Source organism: Embiotoca jacksoni, unplaced genomic scaffold, assembly GCF_022577435.1.
Source record: "Embiotoca jacksoni isolate LCO1_2020_lvr unplaced genomic scaffold, fEmbJac1.0.p SCAF_71, whole genome shotgun sequence".
Classification (NCBI taxonomy): Eukaryota; Metazoa; Chordata; class Actinopteri; family Embiotocidae; genus Embiotoca; species Embiotoca jacksoni.
In genome coordinates, this window is record NW_027185427.1 from 760076 (window position 1) to 781431 (window position 21356).

The window sequence follows — 21356 nt, forward strand, 5'->3', positions numbered from 1 at the left end:
CATTATCAGTCTGATTGCAGCCGATATTTCCCTGAACCACGCATAGGACACGTGTTGTCCCGTGGGGGCCGCGTGGGGGACATGTGACCGTCCACCACACCTACAATCAGCCTCACCGTCAACAAATGCACTCGGAGTAGAGTAGACGTTGCTCTTAAAGGGTTCGTGAAGGAGTTGTAAACATTTGTAGAAAGAGTTGTGAAGTGAAAGCTGAATGTCTGGCAGCCCAAACAGTCTGATAACACTCTGTTGGAGATGTTGAGAAGCTACTTTGGATGTCTGTAGTTTTACTCAGCGTTAGTGTCTTTTATCGACTGATCCTGCAACATGAGGGTTTTGGGTCCATCTCTGTTACTTGACACTAGGAAGAGCCTCAGCCTTTGTAAAATGATATTAACAGCTCTTTCCAGGCAGCAGTGAAAGCTGCAGCCCTAATCAGATTAGATGAAGCTCTTAACGATGGCAGTGGAAACGGGAGGGGGGGGGGGGGGGGGGCTTTGTGTGTGAAGAGCACAGGACAAACCACCGGAGGGCTCCTGCCTGTCTTGTTGTGTCCCTCCTGCAACCCCCCCTCTCCCCCCACGTGTTAGTGGAACTATTCTGTCGTCTTCACTACTTCCTACGTTGTCGTATTTTGTTTCCAAACCTGCTACAGGTGAGTGAGCTTGGGTGCTTCCTGGATTCTGCCCTGAGTCGAGGTGTGGTGCGCCGACAGCTCGGTGTACGTGGGGTGTGTGGGCGGGTCGCAGGGCCCCGGGGGGCCCCCCTCCGCCTACGTGATGCTGGTTGGCGGCCGACATGGGCCCCGCGCCGTTGTAGTCCATGGTTTGGTGATGCTGCGGCGTGGGGCCGAGGTGGTTTAGCCCGTACATGGAGGGCCCCGATCCGGGCATGGGTTCCACGTAGCTGCCACCCCCCACGTAGACTGGACTGGCCTGCATGTTGGTGGGAGTCCCGTAGCCGGTGCTGTTGGCCTGCACCAGGCCGTGGTGGGGATGGGGGTCGCCATAGTCTGGGTCTGGGGGCGCCGTACTTCTGCTGGGTGGGGCAGCCCTTCATGGGGACATTGGAGTAGGCAGTGGACATGGAGTAAGACACACCCTGGTGGGGCTTGCCGAAGGACGGTGGAGACGGGGCATCGTAGCCTGGGCCCCCGCCTCCGCCCCCCACTCCCATGGGGTGCATCGAGTTGAGGAAGCTGGCAGAAGACTGCATGGACAGAGGCGGGGAGCCCGTCGGAGAGGGCCCTCCAGAGCTGGAGCTCAGGCCCTTCAACTTCTGGTCCTTCTTGTACTTCATGCGTCGGTTCTGGAACCAGATCTTGATCTGGCGCTCGGACAGGTTGAGCAGGTTGGCCATCTCCACGCGCCGCGGCCGGCACAGGTACCGGTTGAAGTGGAACTCCTTCTCCAGCTCCACCAGCTGGGCGCTGGTGTACGCCGTACGAGCCCGCTTCGACGACGCCGAGGAGCCTCCGGTGGGACTCTTCTCCCCGCTGCTGCCGCTCTCAGCTCCCCCTGAAGCTGAGGACACACGAGAAGACATTCAGGTGAGAAACGGCAAGGCAGAAAAACAGAGGGACAATGAAGGTGAACAAAGGGGAGGTTACAGGGTAGAAGAAAAACAATCAGAAGAAGAAAGAAGTTAAAGTGTGAGAACTGTACAGAAACCTGGACGCTAAACAGGAAGACAGGGAAAGAAACGGATCAAATGAAAATGGAGAGAGCGAGGAAGGTAGAGAGAGTCTAACCCAATCAGGCGGCACACTGGAGGAAATTGAAAGCATTCAGGTTCTTAATAAAGCAGCAGGGGGGTCCGCGCAGGCCGGCTGAATTATCCCTTGATATTAGTTGTCAACACTTCATAACAGTGGCAGTTATTAAGAGACGGAGGCCCCGCTGCTGGGCGAGGGCAGCTAAATTGCATCTTGGCTGGAAAGACGAACCCCCCACAGCAACAGTAGCTGCAGCACAAGGACAGCGAGCAGGAAGTGATGTCATCCTGCTCTCACTTCAACCGGCTCTCCAATTTCTCACTACATTCATGTCATCGTAAGACTGACTTCTGATTGGACTAGAAACAGGAAGGAGTTTGAACGCTTTTTGAAATGCCTTCTGTTGGTGTTTGGGTAAATCTCCTGACTCTTGAGCTTTGGACAGAACCTGCTACCTGCCGGCTGATTGTGCATCACTCTTTGTAAACTCAAGTGACAAAAACACTTCCTGCGTCTCTGTAATAATAAAGTGGTTTCTCATGATGCTTTCCATCATTTGTCTACAAGCAATAAAACCTGGAGCACCTCAAATATACCACTTACCGTCACTGGATAAAAACAGCCGTGAGCTTCTTTCACACAAATCACACCTTACTGACAAAACGATAAATAATAATATTGCAAAATAAGTTGCAAAACTCTCGAAGCTCAAGTCGCCCGTTGGTATGTGAACGTTATGAAGCCTCCAGTTCTGATTCTGTCCATCACCATGATTACACCACAGGCCTGTCAATCAAACAGACACGCCCCCAAAAACAGGTCTTCTTGAATCTTCTTTTCTAATGAATGAGGGATTATTTTCAGATGGACCTCCAGAAAACTAATAAGAAGGAGTGACTTTAGCTAACAACACCGAGATAACTGACGGACACATTTTATTCACTTTGGATTTGATGAGAGAAGTTGAATGGGAGTCTATGGAGCCGGAGGCTTTTTGGAGCCGACCTCTAGTGGCACTCGCTGGTATTGCAGCTTGAGGCACTTCTGCATCGGAACCATTTTTCAGAGCCAGAAGCTACGGACACATTTAAATACAGTCTGAGCCTGAACATGCGCCTCTAAATGTCCCAAGAACCAGAGGGAATGAAAAGCTTCGTCCTGCAGCTTCCATGTCAGAGATAAAAAAAAAAAAAAAAAAAGTGTTGCTGCCACTGGTTTCGATCTGCAACGACGATGTTGTTCTCAAAGTAACAGTAATCCTCGAAGGCTACATACGACCCGTTGTGTTCACGAGGCTGTAAGGTGTCAGGTGTCAGTTTAATGTGGAAAGTTGAAACAGGAAGTTTGTCTTTAAACTGTGACGGATGGTTTGGTAATAATCTTACTGTTCTTCAATTTGTTTTCCAAATAACTTTGACTCACTTTGTTCATAACGTGTTTCTTGCTGTGATTTCAGGTCTGTGATACGGAGCTATAAAATAAACCTGAACAGCTCTGTGTCTTCAGTCTGCTCTGAGGTCATCCTTGCTGAGACAACCCTGAAGGTGTTTGTCTCTTTCTACTCGAGCCCGAACGTTAAAGGCTCAAAACGAGCGGCGTCCATCAGTGATCTGACTTCCGTTGCAGCAGGATTCTTCTTCGATCTTGATTTTGATTCTATCATGAACAGAGCGACAGTCGCTGCTCCGTCTGCGAGGCTGCAGCAGGGATGTGATGCCATGTGCCCGTGTGAACGCTTGTAATGTGTTCATGCTAATAATAGCTGCTGCAGTGGAGTGCAAAGTAAGACCTGAGATGCTCTCGTGTTTATTTATGTGGACGGAAAGATAATAGCGGGAAACACGATGTCATCTAAACGATTGATTCAAGTCCTCATCAATAAACAGTCTGATCTGTGAGCAGCTCTCATTATGGCTCAACGTATTTTTACTCATTAATTCCCACCAACTCTACGAAGTTATCCGTCTGTTCTTCACCTCTTATCTCACACGCAGATGATTTTCAAATCCATCATCCTCTTGTATGTTTGTTCCATTTCAAATGTCGGCCTGTCGTTCTCTCTCTCCTGAAAATCTATCCATCTGTTATCATATTTAAATTCATCCTGTTAATATCTTCCTACCTACAATGAGGAGAGGAGAGAGGAGGAGGAGGAGAACGGAAATGAACGGAGGTCAGGTTAGTAGACTGCTGTAATGAACTCCTGACGGCTCAGAGGTCATCCAAGAGGCAAAATGCCACTAAAGTTTATGAATCAAGTCCAACTTCTGCTCTTTAGTTCGGTTCTGACACCGTCCTTCTTTCAACCACCTCGACAGCTGAGCTGACCGATGATCTGATTTTCAACAAATATGATAACATGCAGCGCAGCAGGTACCAGCTGTCTGCGATCGCCGCCCCGTCTGAACCAGTGGAAACCTGTTCTGCCATAATAGCCTCAGAAACCCGGTGAATCCTCTGGGAATCTGGGCCTGGAAAGAGGATGCTGATAAGAGAGGTGAGGAAAGAGGGAGGTGGTGACGGGAAAGGAGAAGGCGGGATAACAAGGACACTAATGAGAGAGGGGGAGAGGAGGGAAGAGAGGGATGGTGGTGATGCTGTGGAGCTATGGGAGTGGATCAAAGACACAGACAGACAGACAGACAGACAGACAGACAGACAGACAGACAGACAGACAGACAGACAGACTCAGGTGCAGTGAGACACACCGTTGCCAGAGTTGTTGCTGGGTGAACCGTTTTTCTGCTTGGTCGCCTGCCGACTCTCCTTCATCCAGGGGAAGATGTGTTTGGCCAGCGTGGGGTTGGGCGGCAGTGAGGAGGAGGAGGACGAGGTGGAGGAGGATGTGGAGGAGGAGGAATTGGAGGACTTATTGGGGGCTGATTTAGAGACTGATGAGGCCCCAGCACTGCCCCCCGGCTGCTGAGCCCCGGTATTGCTGTTGCTGCTGGGGTTGGGGGGCAGCGGGGGGGGACACCTGGGAGCCCGGGTGGTGCTCAGGCGGCAGGCTGGGCCGCATGCAGCTGCCATTCAGCTCCTTGGTCTTGGCTAGCTGCTGCTGCTGCTGCTGCTGGTGGCTGCCATTACTGCCCAGTGACTGTAAAGAGCAGGCAGAGCGCTGGTACGAATCCACATCCAGATGGGCCGCCGACTGGAAGGCCGGCTGGTGGTGGGACACTGGGACCGGGGCATCGTAGCCCCCAAAGCCGTTGGCGGCGGCTGCGGCCGCGGCCGCGCCTGGCACCTGGTAGGACGAGTAGCCACCAAAAAGCGTCGAGGAGTTGTCGTAGTATGTTGTCTTCTGCATTTCTGAGAGAAGTGGCGGCGTCTTCTGGTGCTCCGGTCCTTATTGAGAGCCACTGCCGGAAGACCATTTGGTACCAGGGGTCACGTGACGGTGTCTCTCCAACGGTCCCCTGCAATCTGACCTAAGAGGTTAGCAGAGACAGAATAAAGAAATGAGAGAGATAAATCCATCTTCCTGCAATGAAAGGCGTCATGACATGAATAGAAACCACTGCTTTTCTTTCCTCCCCCCCTCCCCTCCCCCTCCCCTCGCAGCCCAGTGCACAGCCTGCAGATGCTCGGGTGGAGGGGGCACGGGGAGGGCACACACACACAAACAGACACACACACGCACACACACATACTATTGTTCAATTTTCACAGAAATGTCGACTTAATTCAAATAGTAGTTCACATTAGTTATTATTTCTATTATAGTCAGTTATTGTTCCTTGGCTTTTATCACTATTATGATAAGTTATTATTACCATTATAATTAGTTATTATTACTATTATAATTATTTATTATTACCATCATAACTAGTTATTATTACCATTATAATTATTTGTTATTACCATTATAACTCGTTTTTATTGCTGTTATAATTAGTTATTATTACCATTATAATTAGTTGTAATCACTATTCTAATCAGTTAATATTACAATTATAATCAGTTATTATAACTGTTCGAAATAGTTGTTATTACTATTAAAGTTAGTTATTATAATAAGACCTGACACAATGTAGTTGTCGATTTATTAGTTATTATCATTTCTATTGACTGATCATTTTATTTAAAAAATTGTATTTAAATCAAATAAAATCGCCGATGAGCAGGTTTAATGATGTTTTTCTACTTGAGATAATTGGCCTGCATGCTGAGTATTGTGTTTTTCCAGTAAAGCATTGCCCCATCATGTCTGCTGTTATTGGCTCTCAACGTGACATTGTGTTGTGTAATGGCGGCAGTGGCTGCGGCCTGTGTGACTGATGTAGGTGGCCTATTTCTGTCACCCTCCGCCGTCCACATGTGATTTACTGTATCCCGCCCGTGCGGCTGTTACCTCACTCTCAGCCGTCCCCCGCCACGAGCGATCATTGTTTCTGATTAACGGGCTATTTCTGCATCACAGTCCACTTTTCAACCGGTCAGCGGAAGATTGTTGGAGTTATTGAGATTTTTAGATTTTCTAAATGAAGTAAAAAAAAAAAATAATAAAAAAAAAACAGTGTGGGGAGAAAAAATAGGCTGTTAATAGAAGTCATATTCAAATGTCTCCCAGCTGGCATGGGGGTTTTAAATCCAGTCAGCATGTGGAGGAAAGTTTCTGAAAATAGTGCTTCCAATTTTCTTTTGGGTTTTTGGTCATTTGGTTCATATTGTGGGCCTGAAAATGAACGAAAAAAATATACAAAACACTTGGAGACAAACAAGGCACATCACAGAGGGAGAAAGGAAGAGCCCACTTGGAGCTCCTTCCTCCTCAGGAGATGAAATGTTTACCGGGGAGAAGCGCAGGAGAGGCGGCTCTGTCAGCACTCGACCCCGGCTACACTCCAGCCACCTCCGCCTAAACTACTGAGGCTCCGCGGTCATTTCTCTCCAAACAACAGAAGGGAAGTTCATCTGAAACGACGGCGTTTGTTCGGAGCTGCATGGTTGTTTTTTTTAATTATTATTATTTATATTCTGAACATTAAAAAAAGAAGAATAAAATGAGTGACAATGTTCTGGTTGAATAAAAACAAATACTAATTTGCATGATGATAATAACGGAAGTCTTGAAAAATATGTTGGTCTAGAAATAAATAAATAAATAAATAAATAAATAAATCCTACTTCAATTTGGGATGATTTCATAATCTGGTCAAATTGTGAAAGCCTACAATAATCAAATATTTGCCTTTGAACCTTTTTTAAGATGTATCACGAATATTTGGTTGCTAACATGAGGCAGTCCAGCCTGACTCCAGCTCTCAGCACGTCACACATGTCAGCCATTTATCTTTGTGCGAGACAAGCTGGAATCCTAATTATTTACTCTGAGGAATAGTCCGGAGGAAGGAGGGAGGGGAGGCCGAGCAGCGGGCCGCTGGAGGAGGAATACCTTATTAAATCATATTCCTGTTTCGCCATTAAACGGGACACGTAATGTCTGGCCCCTGGCATGTAGGGCCACAGCTTAATACAATCAGCAAGTTTTCCTGGACGCCTCCTCCCTCGGTCGTCCTCCTGAAACAAAAACAAAGGCAGAGCGCGGCCTGTCCTGGTGTCCACTGTCTCCGCTTTATCGACGGATATAAAATTACAAATGGCGCCTGCGATGAAGAGCTGTGCGGGCACGAGACGCATTAAGTTGGACAATCCACGCACTCCTTATCCCATTACCGGACACGCACGGAGCACCGGAGAGGGGCCAGGGGCCAGGGGAGAGCCGGCGAGCAGCACACAGCCAAGCCTCTAAAATCTCGTTCAAAATACACCGTTCAAACATTTGAATAAGAATCCAAATACCTGTCGAATAATATTTTAAAAATATAAATATATATATAAATTAAAAAAAAAAAAAACGCGCGGGGAAGGAGAGAGCCTGGAAGTGGATGATCCGTCAGAAACATGGTGGCGGTGTAAATAAACAGCTGAGAGGAGGAAGAAAAGGACAGAGATGGACGGCGGAAAGAAGAAGGGGGTGGGGGTGGTGGTGGTGGTGGTGGGGAGCTACGGCACCTTCCAGCATTGTGAACTCTTCTTGAACCGGGATTGAAGTCATTCGGGCCATAAATCACCGAGCCGCCCTCCGCCGTTCACAAACTGCACAGCCAACAAACACACCGTATCTCTGGTTTGTTGTTTTCAGCTCGTGCGTTTACCGGCTGGCCTGTTCCCCGCCGGTGACGTTCCTTACCTTCCTTAGCCCCGGTGGTCCCGGTCCAGTCCGGCACGGATCGAGCAACGCCGCATCACAGATAAGTCCTCACGCACGTTTCGCGTGGTGATCAATAATAATAGCAAGTAAATAAATAAATAAATAAATAAATAACGAATCCAGTGGATTTCTGCCTCGGTCCGCTCTCCTCCTCCTCCTCCTCCTCCTCTCCTCTTCCTCGCTCCACAAACCCCGCTGCTCCTCCGGTGCTCGGCCGCTTGCTGCCACCACAACACCTCCACGAGCCACAGCAGCAGCGGGAGACCGGGCTGCGCGAGCGGGACGGACACCGTGTGGCATGAACGGCTGGCGGAAGAGCCTGGGGGGGGCAGCCCGGTATCTACCGAGCCGAATTCACCGACAGGCTTGGTTTAGGCTACAGGCAGGCTAGCTAGCGCGCGAGCTGAACGAGTTTACCGGGAGCCTGCCTGCTGCCTGCTCGCGCCCCCCGCCCCCTCCACCTCCACCCTCCGCCCCAGCACCAGCACCAGCACCAGCGCTGCCTGCACCGCTGCTGGCTGATAACAATGGCCTCAGATGTGTCGCTCACAGCCTGCCAGACAAACAGCTTCTCCACACAGCGTCACCCCATCGCATGTTGGGTGTCCCTCGTTTTATGTCCCCTCTTCGGTTCTGTCTCCCCGGGTCTCCTGTCTCTCTTCCCCTCCGCGTCTCCCTCCCCGTCCGGGTTTCTGCGCTCTCGCCTCGCCGCGCTCTCCGCAGGCTACACGGTACCAGCCCGGAGGGGTGGCGGTAGTGGCCTTGGTGCTCTCACCATGGTGTTGACACCCCGCGCGGCTCTCGGCGGCGCTCACGGGGCTGTAACGAACCAGATCTCGGGGCTCGACGGTTCCCTCATCAGAAACTCAGCGTCACTCTCAGATTATGCTAATTTCTGTGGCTGGACGCGGAGCACGCAGGCGGCATGTTGGCTCTACACAACCAGGCCTGTGGGCTTCTTTTCCACGTGTCACCGTGAGGTCTGAAGAAGCTCTCTGAACTACTTTCTATGGTAGTTATGGTAACAGACAGCCTGCCCCTGGACCTGTTCACCGGCTGAACTTGGGCCCAACTTTTACGCACAATAAAAACAACATTTCAGGACTGAATCCGTGAAATTCCTTTTTAGCTTTTACATGTCTGAGTCTCCTGCTCAGACTTCCAGCAGCAGAGAACCCGCTGCTCCCAACAGACCCAGAGAAACAAAGTTCAGGCTGAGTCCATGATAGGAGACTCTTAAGAAGATAGGCGGCCTTGTGGTGCGTTCATGAGCAACTGGGAAGTGGGAAAGTACCCCTGTCGAACCGGGAGTATCCCTGTAGCCAAGGGAGGTGTGTGTGTGTGTGTGGGGGGGGGGGGGGGGGTTGACGTAGGGTTTGACGTCCCTTAAAGGGCAGTGTTTGTGGTGAAATAACGAAATGTTGCTGCTCTGAAGTGAAATAGACAGACTTGGTGAGTCCAGCCCACCGAGTTAACGAGCAGCATTAAACAGCAGATCATGGACACGTGTAGAAGAAGTGAGGACCTGCTGAGCTCTGTGTTCCCTGTGTGATGAGGTACTTTGTCACTTTTCTGTATCTGACAGTAGAAACAGCAGATTTTCTGTTTTTGAACCCTCTCTGGAAGTTGGACATTCCCAAATGGGAACCTTCCTCGTTCCCAGTTCCCTGGACGCCACCATTAGCAGTCAGTATTATAGCTTTGTTTTTTCAGCCACAGGTTAGCGGTTCCTGCTTTTAGTTCTGTATTTACTTTAATTGGAAGCAGGTAACTTAAATATGTAGGTGACTAACGCCAAACAACTCGGCTGTCCTTAGGAAGCCACTAGGCCTCAAATCTGACACGTACAAATACACTGCATAAAATAATGGAAACAATCACAGCGCAGACATGCAACATGTGCTGGACGGCTGAGAGCATCACTCAAAGCTATTTCACAAGGCATCGCTGCACTTATGCACACAAAAAGCAAATTAAAAAATGAAATGTTGGAAGAGAAGATACCGACATGAAGGATGCAGGTAAATGTGGCAGTTTACCAAACCAACAAAAGATGTGTGATGGAAGCAGCTGCTGTCGGGGAGAATCTTTAAAATCACCACTTTAAGGACTTTCAAAGAAAGAAAAACATTAGGAGAGGCTAAATGTTTGACTTGAACACGTGGGAGGAAGAAACAGCGAAGAGCAGCGACCTTTGAAGAGACATCTGAAGTGTAGAAACAGCGAGAGTGACAAGAAAATCCGGAGAGGAGGAGACGGAGGAGCTGAGAGCAAAGTGTGGAGGTGTCCTACACTGTGGAGGTGTCCTACACTGTTTTCATACCCCTACACATACGCGCACGCGCGCACACGCACACTCTCTCGCTCCGGTCTCTGCAGCTCTCTCTCTCTCTCTCTCTCTCTCTCTCCCACTTCCCTCTGTTTGTATTATTCAGGACGCTACCCCTGTCGTTTATGGCTACGTAAGATTTATGAGTTGTCTCGCTTCCAGCAGCGTGTGTGTGTGTGTGTGTGTGTGTGCGTGTGTGTGTGTGTGTGTGTGTGTGTGCGTGCGTGTGTGTGTGTGTGTGTGTGTGTGTGTAAACAGCCCAACTTTAAAACAGATAGCTGTGGTTGTGGGCTGCAGAAATGAGAGGATGAGCTCCGTGTAGGTGGAAGGTGGGAGCCTGAAATGTGTCCGTCTGCAGCTTCTCCTTTGTGCGGACTGAGGATCCAACCTCTCCACTCATTAACCAAACCACCAGTCAGCTGTTTTTTTGTCTTCCTTTTCTTTCTTCCACTGAGCAGCAGGGTGGGAAGAGACGTGCATGTGGATTACGTGTATGTACTGACTTGTGAAAGCACGCCGGTGCTTGTGAAGAGCGGCAGTTGTTCTGTATTTTCTGGGACTGCAGACGCGCATCGACGGTCGGTGTTTCGGACTGAGTCACGGATATCGGGTTTCACCGCCGCAGCTCCGCGCCGCGCGCAGCGATGGGAAGCCTCTCTCCATTTGTTTCTTTCCCCCTCTGGGACTGCAGACGTGGAGGCCTCTGAGGATGACACTCAGGAATTTCCTTTGACTCCTCTTTTTAAAAAATCACATATTAACGTGCGCAAAGCGTGTCGCCGTTTAAAAGCCCAAACTAAAATGTACAGATTCAGAATGTTCACGTGCGATGTTTGTTCCTGTTTGTGTGACCTATTTTATTGTGCTGACAGACAGTTTCATTACCCTGTTATGTTCCTACACTGTAGTGTTATTAGCAGTTACTGCATGTGCAAAGTGCTGTTTTAATAACTGTCACATCATGAACTGTTGTCTGCACGCGGCTCTAACCCGCGGCCATCATCACAACGCTCGTCATACCTCTGGATTATAGTTTATTACATTAGCACGTGTCCATTACATTAGATTACATCACGCTCGTACACTCGCGTGCTTTCGGTGCGAACTCGACGATTTTTAACAACTTTCACCAACATGTCTTCACACTGTTACACCACATTAATATGTTCGAGGTAACACGGCTTTGGAAACGGTAGTTATAAAACAACAACAACAATATGACACTACTAGTAATAATAATAATACAGGCTAATTATTATTGATTAACAAAATAATATCATAATAATAATAATAATAATAATAATAATAATAATATGGAAGGGATTGTGGTAAAAAACAAAACAACCAACAACTACATAATCTATCTTAAAATTTCCATTGAAAATAGAAATGACCACCACGGACATATGTTTTAAGATATGTGCTGTTTTCTTAAGATGATATGAGGTTATGATATGAGGTTATGATATGAGGTTATGATAAGAGGCACATCCTCCTCATCTCGTGCGTCTAACAGCGAGTGGATGCACAGACCTGGGCCTCTGTCTCATGTCCACGTGCATCAGGAGGAATAACGAAGCACTCACCGAGAGATGTTCTCTTTTTTCCCGGTGGTTTAACGGGGCGAAACGGGTTCCAGAAGTCTCCTAAAACCTGCAGGGTGGAGGGGAAAATAGGGGAGACAAGGGTGAGACAGAAGGGAGGGAAAAGGATAAGAAGGAAAAAAAGAGATATGCAATCAGAAGGTCTCGGTCAAATCCGATGCAGAGCACAGACCTCTTGTAGTCTAATCGAGTGGTTGGGACAGGAGCAACCCGCTGACAGGTATCTCTGACCTTAAACTATCCCCGGAATAAAAGCAGGAGCAGAGGGAAGTATGACGGCTGGCTGACAGTGATGGGAGAGCTTATTGATTCTGGATATCATATTACACGCAGTTTCCTTTCTTTTGCTTTTAAATAGAGGAACTCTGGCTTCAGCTCGAACTGTCTCTAATATTTAAAACAGGACATCACAGATTACATCACGTCAAAATGAAGAGACAGAAAAACACGAGGAGGTTGTGAAATTATCCATAAGCAATGACGCGGAAATTAGTTGCTACAAATCTGCACACACATAAATCCCGTTCAACCAAAGCATGTGTGTGTGTGTGTGTGTGTGTGTGTAAATAATAAAAAAGAAAATAAACCGCTCAGGTTACATTATAATGACCTTAATAAACACTGGGACGGTTGAGCAACACTACGAACACACGTCTAACAAATGAAGTCAGTATCGGCAAAAAAAACTGAATTAAAACAGAAGAACACTGGGCTGCGTCTAAACCACCAATCCGGATTATTTACATTGAAAGTATAATATAATATAATATAATATAACATAACATAATATAATATAACATAATATAATATAAAATAAAATAAAATAAAATAAAATAATATAATATAATATAATATAATATAATATAATATAAGCCGTGTGGAAAAACCTTTGAGTTAAAATAAAATGCAACTTATCTCAACTTATCTCAACACACAATGAGAAGTCATAAATTTTGTCAGCAGGAAGAAAAAAAAAGAAAAAAAGTTAAGTAATCGTAATGAAGCTGTTTCATCCACGCACACCATAAATAACCTGAACATCATTCAGAGAGAAAGCTCTCATCCCGGACAACATCCTCTGTTCCTGCCCTGAGCAGGAGGAGGCCTCCCGGCCGGTCAGACAGACATCCACCCGCTGCGGTAAACAGCGCATACAGCTCAGTTCTAATTGTATAACAGCTCCTCCGACCACAGGATGAAAAGCGCTGTCCGTGTCGTTGCATAGAAGCTGTTTTTATTAAAGCGGTGGAATAAAATCTGTGGCCTGCTCTGCTTCTGTTTCTGCTCCTGACAGCTTCTCCCAAACACATAAATCAAAGCCTCTCGTACCAGCCTCCACCCGCAGCAACTACACTGCTGCCACTACTCCTATGCTACAAACTTATTTATTCTTTCCTTCCATGCACTCACGCACAGCTCTGGCTGCCGTCCATCCCCATCGCAGCACCGGCCGTCGGGCTTTCCTTTCCCCACCCCTGCAGCCCCGCGGGTTAGTCGGAAATTTGCAGCCGCGGAGCAGGACTGGACTAGTCTAAAGTTGCCCGGAAAGTGATGCAGGGGCCGACTAGCTTAGCCAGCTAGCCTATAGGCCGAGACAAAGAGGGGAGGCCGCCTCCAGAGTCCCCAGAAGAGCTGATGAGCCAAATTCGGAGTGGAAGACGAGGCCGAGGGAGAAAGGGGGATTTCACTCCAAATAAAACACACGGGCGCTTTTCTCAGGGTGGATAGAGAGGAAAGTTTGAAGGGAACAATGGAGCAACAGAAACAGCAACAAGATATTATAGGAGCAACTGCAACTATAATTAGAACTGGACTCGTGCCCAGCGCGCAACAGAAGGTTTAGTGGGTGAAACACACCAGAAGAATGGAAGGAGGATTTCTACTAAATAAATCTTACAGTTAAAATGATTAGATAGATGATAGTTATATTATTTATTTACTTTATTCCAAGAAAATAAATATTCAGAAAACACCAGTGTGTGTGTGTGTGTGGGGGGTGTGTGTGTGTGTGTGGGGGGGGTGTGTGTGTGTGTGTGTGTGTGTGTGTGTGTGTGTGTGTGTGTGTGTGTGTGTGTGTGTGTGGTGGGTGGGTGGGTGCTTTATCTCTATTTCTGCTCTTATCTCTGCCTGGTTTGGTGGTGCCATCACCGGCCTGCCTCGGCCCACACACACACACACATACACACACACACACACACACACACACACACACACACACACACACAGAGAGATTGCTGAGTTGCAATATTTTATTTTATTTTAATTTCTTCGACATTAGAAACGATCCAAACACAACAGAAACATAAAAGACAGCTCCAGAAGTCCAGACCCTGCAGTAGAGGAGGTCTCACTGAAACACTCACACAGCAACATATTGGTGCATACCGCTCCAACCGTGACCTTTGACCCTCTCTAATGGTTAACGACTGTGCAGCAGAATCCCATGTTGGCCTCCAACTTTTATTCAGATACAGATTCGCAGGAATGCAGCTAATAGCACAGAAAGACAGTTTCAGAAATCACTGCTGCAACCCACAACAGTCACTCACGTGAACGGAGGAAGCAAAGCCACAACAAGCATACGGGCATGCTAGTTCTACAGAGAGTATTAAATTACAAGTCATAATAAATATTCATGCATCCTGGTTGTTTCTGCACTTGTTATAACCAGGAGGATTTTCCTCTGTTTGACACCAGTGTAATATTTTATTTTATGTTAGTGTGTCAGAGGCTGAATAAAGCAACATATTCAAATGGTGACCACAGCATTTGAATGTCAGCTCAGTGCTTTACAAATGATTATAAAATGTCTGTCCGTGTTTCCGTTGTTTGAAGTTTCACCTTCTGAGAAGCAGAGTTGGACCCTGAACGAAACCTTCTTCAGCTAAAAAAACAGGGCGGGGGCTGCAGAACTTTTCAACCAGAGCTGATGATAACTTTAAAATGTCCTGGCCTCAAACAACCCGTGGAGCACATACCCCCATGGCTATCCAGTTTCCGGATTTGAGGTCACGTGCTGCGTTGCCAGTGGGCTTGTGGCCATTTCTATTCTTTTCAAATGACGGCCATGTTAGAGATCAGTTACACCTGTGTTCTCTCTGTTTGGAGGCTGCATGTTGCCATGACACACAGTCGTATTAAAACAAGCCTGTCTTCACACATGCTTTCAATTCATAGGAGTATTTTCCAAATTTAAAATAGAACTTCATCTAAAAACATGTCACATATTTCCTTGACCTCTGGATACCTGAGTGTCTCTATGATTGTTGTCTTTTGAGCGCCGCCGCTGCTTCACCGTCAGCCTGCCGCTGATCAGTCACTATCAATACTCGTTTCACCTCAAAGGACATTTTCATCAAGTTCCTTCAGGTGTAATGAGGTCGAACGGCCGTGCAGCACCATCAGCAGCACCACAGACACAGGAACGCCAAATGGACAAGCGACGACAAACCGAGCACCGCAGCACATTTCACCTCCTCCCCTCCGGCTCCGGGCGGATGACACACAAGTTTCAACACCATTTTTCAAGGGGGAAGATATGCAGAGGAACCGGAGAGAGACACTCTACCTGTTCACAGCCTCCAGTTTGTTTGACTAAAGTGTTGGTCTCAGAGGAGCAAGAAGCGCTTCACATCTATTAGAACCAGAAAGTGAGAATCTGTCACAATCTTCTGTGAACTAACAACCACATGCGGAAGTTTAGTTTCACCCAGAAGCAGGAGGACACTGACAAAGTCATATTCAGACAATGAAACACCACTTTTTCAAGAGAGGAAATTAAGTATTCCCAGTTTTCCTGATCCAGGTGAAATGCATCTATATTACATCTGATCACCTGTAAAGCACCGAGAGCCAATAAAAACACATGGAATGGTTTGACATTAAAGGTGTGGGCCTATTGATCCATTCAAAATATCAGCTGAAGCCTTGTATCAATCCCTGTTAAAGTTACTGCATTACTCGTTGATAAAAACTCAACGCTTCCTGGAATTTTTTTTCAAATTAAAAGCCCCTTTGGCATTTCAGTGGAGAGAAACCCTTCTTTTCTTTTATTTTGAAACATTTACAGGAAGGCGTTGCGGCTGAATCGTACAGCCACACCGTAGTGAGGCGATGAAAAGGTTACATGACTGACTGTTTGTAAACTCTACACACAACCTGGACACCAGCACTGTAGCAGTGTAACAGCACACAGGTTACTTCAACACACACTCATATCATTTCATTCCTCTGTGTTGGTATTTTATCAGACAGGTTTGTGGATGAACCAACTCTGTCCCCGTAAGAACCTGGAATATCCACCTCACAACCATCTGAATTACAAACCCTCTTTGTTTGTAGCGCCGTGAACAGCTTTCCACGTGTTCTACAGTCGGCTGTGAACTGTTGAGATGTGCATCCTCTTATATCATTTACTGAAATCTTCCACTCACTGTCTAATGCTCCAGTGGACACATAACTGCAGACAAAAGAGCTATTCAAGGCCTGTTTAGGCCACAGGCTTTTCTGAATTTTCTCCCCAATTCATAGCCTCGCAAACTGCTGAAAGCTTTACGAGGATTTTACTAGCAGTCAGAGGTGCCGTCTTAGGTTTAAGAAGAACTTCCCTTTAATAGTTAATAAAAGTTTCATGTGATTCTAATCCAACCTGACTCCTTTAAAATGAATCCGTCTTTATGTACAAAACATGACCAAAAGCTTGTATCTTGCAAAGCGTGAAATAGACACGTCTGTCCACTACAGCAAAATGTGATAGCCACACTCAGAGCTGTCCAGGCGTTGACAGTTACACATTTTGTAAGTGTGAAACTGACACGCACAATAAATGTCACATGATGAAGGATCATGTGACCAAGTTACCGCAACAGAGACGTTGAGACAAAGTGCAAAGGACACTTTTCCGCAGTAGTAGGAGGCAGGAGCGGTGGCTTGGTGGCATTAATCACAGACTTAATCGAAGACAGAGTTTATTTTTTCCCTAACCCCAACCATGTGTTTTAGCTAACAGTTTCATTTGTCCGTAGATGACACAGTTCAAAGTGTGCAGTTCCACTACAGGAAAACGTGTAACTGTCACGCCTAGAAAGCCCAAAGCGTGGGCATGTCACATTGTCTTTAAGTCTTAAATCTCTTCACCAAAAAGTTGTATTAACTACAATGAATCAAAATACGTTAGATGGTTTTATTTTGTCTTATTTTATGCCCAACATGAGATCCTTCGAGCCAACATTTCACCCCAGTGTGACGATCCTCTGTAGCTGCAGGCAGGATCGCTCATCACCCCGAAGAGCTGCCCCTGTGGCATCAAGAAACTCCCAGCGTCAGCGCCTTCCTTTCACAGAGAGTTAATCTTTATCAGAGATGCTAATCTTTAACTTCCAACTCAAAAGAGAGCCCCGACATCAGGAGGGAGAGAGAGACAGAGAGGGCGTGAGGATGGGTGGGTTACAGGGAGGTATATGTGGTGGGGGTTTGCCCTTTCTGCTCAGGGCCATGAAAAGTGCCAAGCTCACCAAGTCTGTCAGGCACTGGAGGAACAGGGATGGATGTGACTGCTCAGACCGGTGGATAGTACTCACATGAAAGGAGAAGGGCTGCATTTCTGCTTGAGAGTGTGTCAGCATGCACGACATCGAAATACTGGAAAAAAAATGCCAAAACTGGCTTAAAGCTGCTAAAGTGGTTTGGTTTTGTAGTTTTGTGATGTTTTCAGTGAATTTTTATTTGGTGTCTGTTCTCCATATTGGAAGCCGAGTAGAATGAAGTTAATATTGTGCGTGAAATAGCAATGTGGCAATGTCTAGGCGTGACAGTGACACGTTTTGCTGTTGTCGACCGGCGTGTCTATTACATGCTTTGGCCTCCTTTCTAGGAAAATTAAACCTACTGCATAGTTGCAAGCATGTGACTGGCAGGAAAATGACACTATTACAAAAACACATGGTTGGCTAGGGGGGGAAAAAAGAACTTTGTTACCTTCTGGATTTTAACCTCATCATCACACATGACAATCTGATATTGATGCCATCAACCCAACGCTCCAACTCCTAATGTAGCAGGAAAATGTCCTTAGTACTTGATTTCAAGTACAACACATGATCAAATGATCTTTCCTCACCTGTATGTGTGTTTAGTTCCACGCCTACAAAACGTGTAACTGTCACGCCAACACATTTCCAAGTGTAGCTATCTCACGTTTTTCTGAGGTGGACGAGTGTGTCTATTTCACGCTTTGCTGTGATACCGGGTTGCATTGCGGTGTCTTGAAACATGGGTCGGCTGACCTCTCCAGTTAAATGCACAGCAAAACCTCTGATGGGTGATTGTACAGGCAGTCCAGTCTGTGTTGGATCCTGAGTGGAACGCCCCAAACATTAGCATCAGGCAGTTTTTAAAGGCCTCCTGCTCATCAGAGTTTAGGTTTGGGAAATCCTTCTGAATGTAGCCACATGTTCCACTAGCTCTGGTGTATTTCTCAGGATTAAAGCAGGGTGGGTTCAGGTGGGGGGGGGTTTGGATGTCCATTTCGTCATGGCGTGTCTGACCAATGGGGCATGTTAATTTTCTGGACATGCGGCCTCTATGGTGTCAGCCCATCCAGGCACAGGAGCCCTCGGTGATACGTGTGTGTTGTAATCTGTGGTTTGGCAGCGACTTCCAGTGGATTTTCCAAAGTTGTTATTATACAGCTTTGAGTTACGCTGAGTGTTGAACAAGCTGCACCACTATAACAGGCCTGTATCCATTTCCTAACAACATGCTGCTCTTATGGCACATGAATCAGAGGAAGAAGCCGGTGATTGTAATATAATCAGGCCACTTGGCTGAGCAGCAGACAGGCCTGCCATTAAGGCTGTTAGAGGAGGAGAAAGCGGCTGTATGGATGTCAGCCAGACCTGTCAGCCTTTATACACTGCAACAGCGTGCCCCCACTACTTTACTCTGATTGGTGTTTTGCCCATAGCTTGTCAGTGATGTATGAAAAAATCAATTAAATCACGGCCGTATTGGAGTTGCTGTGGGTTTTTCAGGACTTTAAAGTCTCTATATCCAAAGTGAGAAAAACCACCAAGGTCAAGCACGCTGGCCGATGAGCTGTTAGACATACAGCACATGCAGGGCAGGTGTTCCCAACCTCTCACTGGCTTTGGAAAACGACCCGGTATTTCTCCAGAAAAAAAAGCTAAAAGAAGGCGAAAGGTCCGTTTTTTAGTGATCTTCTAACTTTTCAGGTTCAGCAGGTGACCGACTGGGTTGGGGTGCCCGACCTGTCGATATTACCTGTTTACCTATTAACACATCTTTCCTGCTTCTAGCTCTAATTTAAATGAAGATTAGACTCACGTTTAATTTACTGATCCAATCTTAAAACATCCATCCAATCAGAAGCAGAGGATTTTATTTTCTCTGTTTGTCGGGTAATACTTGAAAGATCAAGAACAAAACCGGTGTTTGGTGAAACCAGTGAATGGCACGGGTTATGACGAAGAGGAGGTCATTTGGTATTTACTGGACGGGGGGACAGGCTCGTAGATAAAGCTCCTCAGTATTTGGGGGATTTAGGGGATTCAGAAACCTTTTTCAGTTCCTATTCATGTGAAAATATATCAGGAGGCTGACCACTGGCTTATTATTTGAAATGTGGGCCTTGTGTCTTAAGTCTTGTGATTCATATGGCCCTACATGGTGTAATTTATTTAGGGGGCATCTGTGCTTGAATGTTTTTGTAAGACTGACTTCACTAAAGACAGCTTTTCATCTGAGACCTTTCCCTCAGACTGGGAGGCTACTGCTTGGACACGCGTCCAGAAAAACAGGCAGGAACCCCACATCTTATCTGTAAAAGCCTCATGGCGGATCGGTATCTCTGCCCTGCGTAGAACCGCACCTGGTCTCATGCAGCACTTACACTGACAGCACACAGCAACAGATAATGGAAGTCTGTTGTTTTTACTTGCAGGACGACTTTTGGGTTAAAATGGTGTAATTCCTTTTCGATGCTTTTTATTCCCACTGCAGCTGCATTTCTAATCACTGCTGTGGGATGTTGTGTTGAACCAGACGAGATATCTACAGAAACAATATTAAAACTCAACAAATGAATGAAGAGGATTCAGATTGCTAAAACTATTTAATGCACATGTATTTTGCAATGTAATGGACATAAATTCCTCACTTCACCCGCTCCAAAATTCAATTGTGTTCCTATTTTGCTTATTGTGGTTTCGTATCCTTCAAATCTCCCATTAAATGGAGCTAATGTTCCACGTGGTCGATGTAAGCAGAAGAAACTCAACACATTAGTCAGAGCGGATTACGGTCATGATGGAATTAACTTTAGTCTAGAAGTGTTGCACCATCAGACGCCTATTTATTACCATGTTCCCTGTTTTCTTTTCAAGATCTGTGTAGAGGTAAAATCAGTTTTTATAGGACTATTTGTCCATTTGTTGTGTGTTGGGGTGGGGGGGGCCATAGAAGGACATGACAATTTGTGGATAGGTTAGAGGGAAAGAGAGAAGGGGGGGCGGGTGCTTCTTGAGTAAGCAATCTCTTCACACCATCATAAATCACAGCATGGCTAACATGCATCTTCTTTCCTTACACCAAGCAGCAGGTCCCTATTCACTGAGACACACACACACACACACACACACACACACACACACACACACACACACACACACACACACACACACACACACTTCTATGTCTGCACGTTGCAGGTAAACCTCTTTTTTCAAATGAGAGACTCAAAGGGAAAAATAAAGAGAGCGTGGCGCCCTGTTCGCCTCCTTCTCTTTCTGAGGCATCTGTCTTCACACACACGCACGGAGAGAGAGAGAGGGAGAGAGAGAGAGAGAGAGAGAGAGAGAGAGAGAGAGAGAGAGAGAGAGTTTTTTTGGCTTGCACACGGGCACACCCCGTGGATGCCTCGGCGAGTTTGAGAGAGACCACGGCCACACAACAGATAATTAATGACATGTTGAGCCGCGGAGCGCGTGGGATGGGGACGTCGGGAACACATAGCGGGACACTGAGCGGGAGGCATCCCGGCAGACCTTACCTCCTCTCTGTCGGAGTGTCTCTCCTGCTTGATCTCCTCCTGGACGCAGTCAGTTTTGGACACGGACGCACCAGAGAATCCCCTTCTTGGAAAACCTTGGACCTATTTTTGACTGACTGCGAATGCGTAATTACGCGCGGTCGGTCCAGGGGTGCACTCGCGTCCGAATGACACTAGAGTAAGATTCATACACATTAAACTGCAGCACTGCATGTAATCAGGACGCCTCTACAACGCAACGTAAAGAAGACGCCGCGTGTCTTCATGTCCGGTTTGGGAGAAGACATCAATTTTAGAGGTCCGTTTACAAAGCTCCAACAGTGAGCCTGCCTCCAGCTCACAGGCTGGCTGGGACTGCTCGGTCTGGGGCTCACTGTGTTACTTTACCCTAAAAAACACACCGCGTGCGCGCGCTCACCCCCCTCCGC

At 46.9% G+C, this 21356-nt stretch overlaps 1 protein-coding gene across 1 annotated transcript in view; it reads right to left on the reverse strand.

Moving 5' to 3' along the window:
* Positions 1 to 582: 582 nt before the first annotated feature.
* The window catches only part of hoxb3a (homeobox B3a), a 46245-nt gene continuing 25471 nt past the window's right edge, over positions 583 to 21356 (reverse strand). Inside the window, 6 exon segments of the mRNA XM_069177332.1 lie at positions 583 to 754; positions 756 to 1029; positions 1031 to 1523; positions 4423 to 4676; positions 4678 to 5142; positions 11844 to 11910. Coding sequence (XP_069033433.1) covers positions 650 to 754; positions 756 to 1029; positions 1031 to 1523; positions 4423 to 4676; positions 4678 to 5021 — 1470 coding nt within the window. The 5' untranslated portion in view covers positions 5022 to 5142; positions 11844 to 11910 and the 3' untranslated portion in view covers positions 583 to 649.